The 12,814-nt window shown below is 37.7% G+C and overlaps 1 protein-coding gene across 10 annotated transcripts in view; it reads left to right on the top strand.

The window, feature by feature from the left end:
* LOC105475055 (autophagy related 10) overlaps window positions 1-12,814 on the top strand; it is a 304,793-nt gene that overhangs the window by 98,572 nt on the left and 193,407 nt on the right. For 9 of the 10 annotated variants that reach the window (XM_071098718.1, XM_011729991.3, XM_011729987.3 and 6 more), the window contains one exon: window positions 6,020-6,127. The exons of the other annotated variant lie outside the window; for it this stretch is intronic. In XM_071098718.1, the coding sequence (XP_070954819.1) occupies window positions 6,020-6,127 (108 nt within the window). The remainder of the gene's footprint in view (window positions 1-6,019; window positions 6,128-12,814) is intronic. 10 annotated transcript variants of the gene reach the window in all.

The following is a 12,814-nucleotide window of genomic DNA, read 5'->3' as shown; positions in this document are numbered from 1 at the left end:
GATTTTAGCATTTGGAGAACTCCAGGTGAGCTATGGTGTTCATGAAGGACTTGAGTTGCTTGTGGACTTCTCTCCTGAGGTAGCTGCAGATTACCTCATTGACTCTGTTTATTGAGTACAAAAGAGGGGCTCCAAGGAATTGAGTGCAGTGGTTCTCAACTCTGGCTACTGTGCTGGAATCTGCTAGGTAGATTCTGACTTAATTGATCTGAGGTGAGACACCAGCAACAACATTTTGAAAACTCCACAGGTGGTTCTAATGTGCAGCTCGGATTGAGACTATTGTTCATGCAGTCATTTTGCTGTCTCTTTGAGTCAGGGATTGCAGTACGTGCCTCAGTGCTTCCAAAATGTGCATACAAATCACCTAGGGATTATGTTTTTTTTTTTTTTTTTTCAGTTTGATTAGAATTTGGCGGGCTTTTTTTTTTTTAAATTATACTTTATGTTCTAGGGTACATGTGCACAATGTGCAGGTTTGTTACATATGTATACATGTGCATTGTTGGTGTGCTGCACCCATTAACTTGTCATTTATATTACGTATATCTCCTAATGCTATCCCACCCTGCTCCGCCCACCCCACAACAGGCCCCGGTGTGTGATACTTCCCTTCCTGTGTCCAAGTGTTCTCATTGTTCAGTTCCCACCTATGAGTGAGAACATGTGGGTTTGGTTTTCTGTTCTTGTGATAGTTTGCTGAGAATGATGGTTTCCAGCTGCATCCATGTCCCTACAAGGGCCATGAACTCATCCTTTTTTATGGCTGCATAGTATTCCATGGTGTATATGTGCCACATTTTCTTAATCCAGTCTGTCATTGATGGACATTTGGGTTGGTTCCAAGTCTTTGCTATTGTGAAGAGTGCCTTAATAAACATACGTGTGCATGTGTCTTTATAGCAGCATGCTTTATAATCCTTTGGGTATATCCCCAGTAATGGGATGGCTGGGTCAAATGGTATTTCTAGTTCTAGATCCTTGAGGAATTGCCACACTGTCTTCCACAATGGTTGAACTAGTTTACAGTCCCACCAACAGTGTAAAAGTGTTCCTATTTCTCCACATCCTCTCCAGCACCTGTTGTTTCCTGACTTTTTAATGATCGCCATTCTAACTGGTGTGAGACGGTATCTCAGTGTGGTTTTGATTTGCATTTCTCTGATGGCTAGTGATGATGAGCATTTTTTCATGTGTCTGTTGGCTGCATAAATATCTTCTTTTGAGAAATGTCTGTTCATATCCTTTGCCCACTTTTTGATGGGGTTGTTTTTTTTCTTGTAAATTTGTTTGAGTTCTTTGTAGGTTCTAGATATTAGCCCTTTGTCAGATGAGTAGATTGCAAACATTTTCTCCCATTCTGTAGGTTGCCTGTTCACTCTGATGGTAGTTTCTTTTGCTGTGCAGAAGCTCTTTAGTTTAATTAGATCCCATTTGTCAATTTTGGCTTTTGTTGCCATTGCTTTTGGTGTTTTAGACATGAAGTCCTTGCCCATGCCTATGGCCTGAATGGTATTGCCTAGGTTTTCTTCTAGGGTTTTTATGGCTTTAGGTCTGACATTTAAGTCTCTAATCCATCTTGAATTAATTTTTGTGTAAGGTATAAGGAAGGGATCCAGTTTCAGCTTTCTACTTATGACTAGCCAGTTTTCCCAGCACTGTTTATTAAATAAGAAATTCTTTCTCCATTTCTTGTTTTTGTCAGGTTTGTCAAAGATCAGATGGTTGTAGATGTGTGATATTATTTCTGAGGACTCTGTTCCGTTCCATTGGTCTATATCTCTGTTTTGGTACCAGTACCATGCTGTTTTGGTTACTGTAGCCTTGTAGTATAGTTTGAAGTTAGGTAGCGTGATGCCTCTAGCTTTGTTCTTTTGGCTTAGGATTGTCTTGGCAATGCGGGCTCTTTTTAGAGATTATGTTTTAAATGCCGAATCAGGAGGTCTGGGGTGGGGCTTGAAATTCTGCATGTCTGTCTTAATAAGCTCACAGCTCATGCTGTGACTGGTCCCCAGACCACACTTGAGTGGCTTGAGTTTGTTATTTAAAGTGCAAAGCACTGGCCCACACCAGTCCACGAGAGTCAATAAGCCATGGTCCTGCTCCTTGCAGAATTTGCTTAGTGTACTAGAAAGAATACTCAGGTCAAGAGATCCGCTTTCCACTTCCTGCTCTGCCTCCAACTAATTAGTGTAAGATAAGTTTCTTAGAAGTGCTTTAGTTCTTCACCCTCTTATCTCTAAAATGAGAGGCTTGAATTGGATAAACTTGAAGGTTCCCTTTGTTCTTAAATCCTCTCATGCTTGTCCAGGATGTTTTCAGACTCTATCTGGATCAGGTTTTTACGTGGAATGGAATCTGGATCCTATAAAGACCCTGTCATCCTTTAGAGAATGGAGGCCTAGGCCCTGAGCTTATGATCTAGTGGGAGAAATAAAACTAACAAATGTTAAAAAAATTAAAGAAGAGTTAAATGTTCAAGTGTAAGCTATGATAAGTACAAAAAGAATGCAGGGAAACTAGAGAGGAGTGTTAAGTGAAACGGTCAGGAAAACTTCATTGCCAAGGGGAAATTTGAGTTAACATCGTTTACTGGGCTAGATGACTGCAGGGCTGACACAGAGTGGTGGTCCTCATGCTTTTGAGTTTCCTTGTCTCTAAAAAAGCATCCTTCAACAGTGAAGAACAAAACATATTTTTCTGCCTTAAATTAAAACAAAGTAGGAGAAAGACCTAGTTCTGTGGAAGTGTTTAAAGGGAAATCAAAATCCAAAAAACTCTGTATTTAATTTTTCAAGGCTAATCTTGACTGAAAAGATTGATACTGAAAAAAAAATCACCACTACCAAATATAGAGCAAAAAACCCAGTGTACCTCCCTATCGATAATAAAAAATGGTTTTAGAAATTACCTAAAATGTAAGTAAATTCCTCAAATTATAAGCAATATTGAAAGTGACATATCCTTTATCTTAACTCATTGGGAAAGACACCAGATAATTTATTTAGATTTTATAACATAGGTACACAAGAATTTTTGACTCACCTCTTTTAATGTCAAAGGAGATGTATTTTGCATTCTAATTAGAATTTTACTAAATTTTATGTTCTCTTAAGAGGAGGTTGTGTGATCAGGGCTCAGGTATAGAAAAATAAAAAATAGAGCAGTTACCCTCATTTAATGAATTATATTTAGTACACACAGTGCAGCTCTGTGTTCTCTGAATATCCTGAGAGTTTCGGTTTTTATCTCTGTGGCTAGATCATTTTGAAATTGCAGACTTTGAGTAATTTTTCTCACAAACACGTGCTATTATAGTTTTACTGTATAGTCATGCTGCATAGTGACATTTTGGTCAAGGGCAGAGCACATGTACAATGTTCCCATAAGATTATAATACTGTATTTTTGCTGTACATTTTCTTTGTTTAGATATGCTTAGATACAGAAATACTTACCATTTTGTTACAATTGCCTGCAATTAATACAGTAACATGCTGTACAGGTTTGCAGCCTAGGAGCAAGCAACTATGTCATATAGCCTACCTGTGTAGGAGGCCATAGCATTTGGGTTTGTGTAAGCACAGTCTATGATGTTTGTACAATGATAAAATAGCCCAATGATATTTCTCAGAAGGTATTCCTGCTGTTAAGTGATGCATAACTGTATATGGTAAATCTTTTATATAATCAACTATTGATTATCTATCACAGTGAGATTGACAATACAATAGAAATCTTCTATTTTTAAGCTGTTAAATACAATTTATGTTACTAAATAGCAAAATTATTTTGGTTGCAAGTGACAGAAAACCCAACCCATTGGGTGAAGCAAAGAAGGGACGTTTTGGGGACATGTAATTGAAAAATCTGAGGTAGAACTAGTTTCAGATATGGTTGGTATAAATAATGTAGTCAGAATCTGGTTTCTCTGCATCTCATGGTCTTGCTTTCCTCTGAGTTGCGGAGGAATTACATGATGCCTGCCAGTTTTTTTTTTTTTTTTTTCTTTTTCTTTTTTTGTGGTCTGTCTGGCTCAAACCTAGTGGAAAAGAGAACAGCCATCTTTCCCAAACCCCCCAAACCAAATCCCGAATTTCATCCCATCGGCTGTGATTGTAGATCATTTGTCCTCCAGAGTCTCTGGGGCCAGCAGTACTGATTGGCAAGATTGGAGACCTGTGTCTATCCCTGGAGCTGTAATTAGTGGAACAGTAGCCAATGCTCCTCTAAGGAACCATTCCCTTCTCAATCAGGAAATGGTTCCTTAGAGGAGCAATTAGTACTGCTCCAAAAGAAGGAAGAATTGATGTTTGATGTGAAAGTGGCAATGACAACAGTCACTACATATATCTTTCTCAGTTTAAGCCAATGTTAAATTTACATTTTTCTAAATACAAAGATTTCAATGGTGGAAGACCATTACAGGATCTGCTTTGTGGTGAGATAGTGTAGAGCTGGAATTTAAAACAGTAATTCCATCTACAAAATGGATATCCTTAATGAAATAATTAAAAATGACAGTATTGGATATCTGATGGCCTACTTTCCAGGCGGGAATGATATTAAAAATATTTAACAACCTGTGACAGAGGCATCAACCAATCAGAATGAGTTGGATCCAACCAATCAAAACTGGTGCTGACAACAACTAGCCAGTGCAGCCCCATGAGTGAGAGCTGGCAGTTTGTCAGCACAACTTACTGGGAGGCATTCTTAAGGTGCTGCCAAGTGTCTCAAAAAATAGAGTTACTGTATTAGTTTCCTAGGTATGTTGTAACAAGGTACCACAGACTTAAAGTAACAGAAATTTATTCTCTCACAGTTCTGGAGGTAAGAAGTCTGAAATCAAGATGTTGGCAGGGTCCTGCTCCCACCAGAGGCTCTAGGGAAGGACCATTCCTTACTGCTTCTAGCTTCCAGTGGCTGATGGCAATCCTTGGCATTCTTTAGCTCCTAGATGCTAGGAGACTGGAGCGGTGGCTCCAGTCTTCATCTTCACATGGCTTTCTTCCCTGTTTGTGTCACTGCATCCAAATTTCCCTCTTCTTATAGGAAGATTAACCCCTTAGTCCTTATTGTTATTTTAATGCTATTAAAATGTAAATGTTGGTGTGACAATTTGGTGGGGAATTAATATTTATTGGCATGTATGTTTGTGCTTGGGGAGATATTATATTCTTACACATGATTTTATTGAATTCAAACAAGTGTTACCTTAAAAAAATGGAACTGGCCACAATTAGATGAACATCATTCATTAGTGTATTTAAGAGCAAGTACAAGAAGCAGGAGACAAATACTGGTAAAGGGCTCAGAAGCCATATCTTGTAAGGAGTATTTGCATATGGTGGTCATTTCTTCAGCTCTTGGAAGAACAGCTGTGTGGAAAAGGGATTAGACTTCAGAGGGCAGAACTAAGTAAGTTAAAGTTAAAGGATGTGAAATACAGGACAAAACTTTCTTAATGTACAATGCACTAAAATGGAAATGGCCGCTATGTAAGGGAGTAACAACCCCAAGTTCCTGGAGGTGCTCAGGCAGTTGCTGAGATGCATAATTACCTTTCTGGGACATTTTCATAGAGATCTTGCCGTGAGAAAGAAATTGAAATGAAAGCTGTCTTGCAGCTTTGAGATCTATTGCAAGTCCTGAAATTGTTCTCTATGGGTAGGCCATGAAAATCAATATTAATTATGTGACAAGCTATTTCTATAAGCTTAATTTTTGTTCTGTGATCTTGGTGCTATGGACTAGTGAGGAAAAAAAGGGAAAGATTTAATCTAGGAGGGGGAAACATCATTAATAAATAAGAAAGGTAGGAGAATAAAACTTGCATTTATTGAGTACTTACTATGTGCAGGGTGTTGGACTAGTCTCTTTATCCATATAGTCTCATCTCATTTAGTACATTTAGTTTTTCACTGATCAGTTTGGAACTTATGGGAAGTGGTTGTTAAAATGATGAATTCTTAAAATAATTGACTTTTCCTTATATATTTTTTGGTGGTGAAACACAGGACTGTTCTGATGGCTACATGTGCAAAATACACTTTCAAATTAAGAGTGGGTCTGTGATGTCACATCCAGGAGCATCTACCCATGGACAGACATGTCCTCCCATGGAGGTGAGTAGTTTAATGTGTCACGCTCTTCTTTTCAGTCTCCATAAAGTATACATTTAAAAATGTATGCTTTAATGAATCCATTGCATTCCATCCTATGGAAGCACCACAATTATATCGCACTCATATTGAAATAAAATACTTTAATTCTGTTAAGTAAATATTTTAAAAACTTTAAACTTCTTCCCATTGGAGAGATATCCAATTGCCGTTGGATCCTGGGCCTGTTGTAGCAGGAGAAGGAGGTATTTTCCTATGTAATACTGAAAGCAAGAATTGTGGTAAAGTTATAGAAGATCCACTCTGACTCCAGATTGTAGTGAGCCGTCATACTTTTGGTTTCTCTTGGACCTGAATACCACAGATGCCTCTGTTGTCTATTTATTTTTTTTTTCCAAGTAAAATTCCCTGAAGATAATATAGCCCTAGCCCCAGGCTGCTTAATACTTGATTGGAGACCTTTTTGCCTGCTCTGCCTTTATTCCCTTTTCCCTTGAAAATATGTTGAATCTGGATCTTATTCCTTAGGAGACTTTAACCTTGACTTGAAAATCTTGCTAAACCAAATTTTATTATGGTACTAATGAATGAATGGTTTTCTGAGATATTTTCAATTTTCTTTTTATTGAAATGCAAACAACCTTATTGTATTTCTTGTAAAAATTGTATATGCCCATTATAAAAATAAATAATAGAGAAATATATAAAAAGGATTTTAAAATGTCCCATATGTCCTTCAGTAGTTTACCACTGGTAACATTTTAGTAAGTATCCTTTCACATATTTCTATCATGTACACACATATACATACTTGTTTTTTTTTTTTTTTTTCAGTGAACAAGTATATCACGGACATCTTTCCATGTCAGTACATGCAGATTTCCATAGTTCTCTATAGTGACTCCATTCCATTCCATCCTATGGAAGCACCACAATTATATGGCACTCATATTGAAATAGAATACTTGACTTTTCAAAGAGGATTGGTGAGGACCTAATTATTTCAACACAAAAGAAGAAATCACTAGTGTTTGAATTCTGAGCATCCTGGGAAAATGAAAGAGGTGACTTTTTTTTTGTGCAGGAAGAACTGTTTCCCAGAACATGTTAAATCAGGCCCATTTGCCAATCAGACATCAGCCCCCTTGCCTGTATATGATGCTGGCCTGCAAGTAACTTTCACCTATTTATAATTTGGTTTGCAAGTTATTCTTGAGAGTATTGTGCTTGGTAATAAGCTAAGTGCCCCCAGATGGGTGCTTGAATCTTGATTACTGCTTCATGGTTCCAATAACCAACATCAAATTTGAAGCCAAGCATATTAGGAAGCTTTTCAATTCATTATATATTAACTTAAAAAAAGTTTTAAAAATTAACATAGAAATGATGATTTAAAAAATGAATTACTAGTTTTTGCCTAACAAGTTGGCAGAGATTTGAAAAGCACTAAAAAGTGGTGTTGACAGTGTGAGGGAACTGACACTTTCTGGTTGATGTTTTAACTTCACAAAGTTTAAAGATGTGCACATACTATGAATAATCTAGTCCAATTCTAGGAATTTAGCCTCATAAAATGTAATTTTTTTCAACATTTTTCATTTCCAACATTTCCCAATAAATTTGAAACATATGGAAAAGTTGAAAGAATTTTGCAGTGAATATCTATATACTTAAACCACCTAAAGTCTACCATTAACATTTTGCTGTGCTTGCTTTATTTTATGTTGATCCCTCTATTTATACATCTTATTTTTTGATGCAATAATTTTAATCAAAGTAAATTGCATACAAGTACTCATAAAATATTTGAGTACACAAAGATTTACCTGCAAGTATATTCATTTCACTCTTATTTATAATAGGAAAAATGAAAATAATGGAAATATACAATAGTAATGGATTGGTTAATTATGGCACATCTCTAGATGGATGCAGTCATTAAAAATGATATTCTCGGTGACTGTTTAATTACACAGGTTAAATGTTCATGTAGGCCGGGCACAGTGGCTCAATGCCTGTAATACTAGTACTTTGAGAGGCCGAGGCAGGCGGATCACCTGAGCTTAGGAGTTAAAGACCAGCCTGGTCAACACAGTGAAACCCCATCTCTACTAAAAATACAAAATTTAGCCAGGTGTGGGGGCATGCGCCTATGGTCCTAGCTGCTCGGGAGGCTGAGACAGGAGAACTGAGCCTGGGAGGTGGAGGTTGCAGTGAGCTGAGATTACATCATTGGTGGGTGACAGAGTGAGACCTTGTCTTGGAAAAAAAAAAAGTTCATGTTAAGTTAAAAAAAGGTAGATTAGGCCGGGTGCGGTTGCTCAAGCCTGTAATCCCAGCACTTTGGGAGGCCGAGACGGGCGGATCACGAGGTCAGGAGATCGAGACCATCCTGGCTAACACGGTGAAACCCTGTCTCTACTAAAAAAAAAATACAAAAAACTAGCCGGGCGAGGTGGTGGGCGCCTGTAGTCCCAGCTACTCGGGAGGCTGAGGCAGGAGAATGGCGTAAACCCGGGAGGCGGAGCTTGCAGTGAGCTGAGATCCGGCCATTGCACTCCAGCCTGGGTGACAGAGTGAGACTCCGTCTCAAAAAAAAAAAAAAAAAAAAGGTAGATTATGTGGTATAAACAATAGAATCCAAGTATAGTTAACATTCTTCAAACTATCCATCGACTACTACAATTTTAAATTATGATTCTTTTTAAAATTTATCTCTTCAAAGAGTGAAACCTGTAACTCTTTTCTTTCACTCTCTTGAAATCCCTAGGGTTATTTTTGCTTGATCCAGTGATTTCATTTGGAGTCACCATCCATCCTTGTAAGTTTCCGTTACTGCTGTAGCTCTGGTAGGCATCCCTCTCTTTTTTTCCCAGATAAGAGCAGAAGATTTTAAAGTTTAGAACAAGACAGCCCAGGCTGGGCGCGGTGGCTCACGCCTGTAATCCCAGCACTTTGGGAGGCCGAGGTGGGCGGATCACGAGGTCAGAAGATCGAGACTATCCTGGCCAACATGGTGAAACCCCATCTCTACTAAAAATACAAAAAATTAGCCGGGCGTGGTGGCGGGCGCCTGTAGTCCCAGCTACTCTGGAGGTTGAGGCAGGAGAATGGCGTGAACCCGGGAGGCGGAGCTTGCTGTGAGCCGAGATCGTGCCACTGTCCTCCAGCCGGGGCAACACAGCAAGGCTCCATCTCAAAAAAAAAAAAAAAAAAAAGAACAAGACGGCCTAGTACCCCATCTTTGTGTATCTCCCAGCTTCCCTACCTCTCTGTAGCAGAAACAGTATTTGAAAGGTTACATATACATATACAAACATGTAATACTCACATAAGGCCTAGAAATAATTTCCCCCCTTCCAAACACATAAGATTTTCTTAGAATATTTTTTTTCTTTTTATTTACATTTATTCTTGTTCTTTCTCTTCAGGAATTTGCTTCAAAAGTATATGTTCTTTATCTCTCCTTCTTAGTACTCCTCAGATTCATGCTTATTGTTTTAAAAGCCAGATTGCTTCCTTAGATTGTAAACCCCATGGAAGTAAGGTGACTCAGTGAATATCTATTATTTGACTAAACCTTCAGGTTTAATTACCCACAGAACTAGCTCACTTAAGAAATCAGATACCTCTGTATTTTGATATAAATTGGATAATCTAGTGAATTACTTAGAATTGATTATTATTACATATTATTATATATACAATATATATAATATAGTATATTATAAAAAAGTATGGGTGTATGTGTATACATGTGTATATATATGTATACATATACACACATACCCCCCGCCCCCCGTTTTTTTTTTTTACACACAGGGTCTTACTCTGTCTCCCATGCTGGAGTGCAGTGGCACAGTAATAGCTTACTGAATCATCTAATTCCTGGGCTCAAGTGATCCTCTCACCTCTGCCTCCCAAGTAGCTGGGACTACAGGCATGCACCACAATGGCTAGCTAAGTTAAGAATTTTTTTTAGAGATTTGGGTCTTGCTCTGTTGCCCAGGCTTGTTTGAAAGTCCTGGCCTCAAGTGATCCTCTCTCCTCAGCTTCCCAAAGTGCTGAGATTACAGGCATGAGCCACTGTGCCCAGGCTGAATTCTAAAAGAGTTTAGTTTCTACTAGAATAACATTTTTTTTCAACAATCAATTTACATAGAAAAATCAACAATGTTTAAAAAGAGGTTTGCAGGGAGTTTTTAGTAGTTTGTGTTTCTGAGTTGTCACTGGAATGGAATCGGATGATAAACCCTTCATCTTCCAGTCAACTCCAGTGTTTTATTTTTAATATTTGGCAACTCATAGTAAATTTAGTCTGCCTAATTTACTCAGATTATAACAACAGCACAAGTAGAAGAAAGAGTGCTAGACTTGGAGATAGAAATTGTTTTGTAGTTCTCTTCACCACTTATTAGTCATGTAACCTTGAGTAAACTTCAGTGTTCTCATTCAAACTGTGGGCCCTTCTTACTTCTTGTTTTGGTTGGATGTAACAAGGGTACAGTGCTCTTATTAATACTAATAATGTCACACATATAATTATCTTTTTATGGTTATCTCATAATTATGCAAGAAGCAGCAGGATGTGAATGGAGAAACATGAAGGAGCAGGAAGAGAGCAGTGACTGTAACACTTCCTTTCTTTTCATATTCTATTCTTACCTTTAGATGCTGGGAATAATGAGTAGCCTCCAACCTGGAAACTAACCCTTATTCAGCCACCACCACCAGTTATCTCAGAGAATGGTACAGAGACAATTGAGAGTGACTCTCACTAAAAAACAGTGGTAGACTAATTAGAGCATTTAAAACATTCCATTTGAACTACATATGTAATGTCTTACTTTCCTAGATCAACACTGGACAGAGATGTGTTTTCCTCTTAAGTTCTCTCTTTCTTCATCATAGATTTGTTTGTAACTTTTATTTAGTCAGTAATATGATTAGAGGTATGGCAATTTGAATTTTTTTAGTTTTTCATTTAAAAATACCTCAGATGGCCAGGTATGGTGGCTCACACCTGTAATCCCAGTACTTCGTTACGCCAAGAGGGGAGGATTGCTTGAGGCCAGATGTTTGAGATCAGTCTGGACAGTATAGCAAGACTGCATCACCACAAAAACAAGAAAAATTAGGTGGGCATGGTGGCATGCACCTGTAGTCCTAGCTACTCTGGAGGCTGAGACAGATGGTTTGCATAAGCCTGGGTGTTTGAGATTACAGTGAGCTATGATCACACCACTGCGCTCTGTCTAGTATGGGCAACAGAACAAGACTCTGTCTCAAAATAAAAACAAAAATCCAAAAACAAAATACCTCAGAATTAATGTTTTATCTTAATGGATAGTACATTTGTGATATCAGTAGAAGATACTATGACAATTTAAGTAGAATGTAATTAGATAAGGAACAGCCCTCTACTGTTTGTTTCAAAAATGCAATGAACTGCTACCAATTTTTTTTTTTTTTTTTTTTGAGACAGAGTCTCACTCTGTTGCCCAGACTGGACTGCTATGGTATGATCTTGGCTCTCTGCAACCTCTGCCTCCCAGGTTCAAGTGATTCTCCCTCCTCAGCCTACTGAGTAGCTGGGATTACAGGCACCCATCATCATGCCTGGCTGATTTTTGTATTTTTGTAGAAACGGGATTTCACCACGTCGGCCAGGCTGGTCTCGAACTCCTGATCTCAGGTGATCCGCCCACCTCGGCCTCCCAAAGTGCCAGGATTACAGGCATTGAGCCACCGTGCCTGGCTGAACTTCTAACATTTTAAAAACTGAGACCTGTCAGAGGGTAGAGGGTCAGAGGAGGGAGAGGATCAGGAAAAATAACTAATGGTAATAGGCTTAATATCTGGGTGATGCAATAATCTGCACAACAAACTCCCATGACACAAGTTTACCTATGTAACAAACCTGCACATGTCCCCCTGAACTGAAAAGTTAAAAAAATTGAATATTTAAGCAAATTTCGTGAAAGGGATTGATTGTGCTCATGATAGAAGAACTCAAGGAATAATCCTAATTTGTACAAATTATCAAACTTAGCTTTAACTAATTTTACAGACTAGACTATCATGAAAAATCATTGGTAGTTTTGTGATATTTAATAAGTTTTATAATCTTGAAAGCAGTTGTATAAAACATTATTTTTCATTTCAACCATCGCTGATCAAAACATACTTCAACTCTGCACTGAAGAGTGATAAACTCTTATTTAACTATTGTCCTTGGGATTCCAAAACAGGGTTTAGGTAAAATATATCATCTTTTGATCCTAAATATATGATGATCAAAAGTCTGAAATTTTTTTTTTACATTTTTCTTCTAAATTAGTTGTATTTGTAGATAGTTGAACAACCATACCAAAGATATGTAGATATGTGGATGGATATCAAGCTTGAGGGAAGGGATTTTGTGGAGTTAGAGGGTGCTATTTGCCTAGCTCCCAATGTTTTCATTTGATGAAATATTAGATTAACATTTTTTTATCAATGACTTTAACAGATTCTCTTACAAAACACATTTATGTCAGCATTAATGCCTTCATGTATTAACATTTTAATTCCCCCCAAATAATACTTAACATGGTCAATTATTGATTTTCTATTACATACCAGTTTATCTTACTAGTTACTTTATTATCTTATTTAATCTTCACAAAACTCTTATGACAATAGATATTA

The sequence above is a fragment of the Macaca nemestrina genome, chromosome 6 (assembly GCF_043159975.1).
Source record: "Macaca nemestrina isolate mMacNem1 chromosome 6, mMacNem.hap1, whole genome shotgun sequence".
In the NCBI taxonomy this organism is placed as follows: Eukaryota; Metazoa; Chordata; class Mammalia; order Primates; family Cercopithecidae; genus Macaca; species Macaca nemestrina.
The sequence above is the reverse complement of the archived record's forward strand: the minus strand, read 5'-3'. Positions and strand labels throughout refer to the sequence as shown.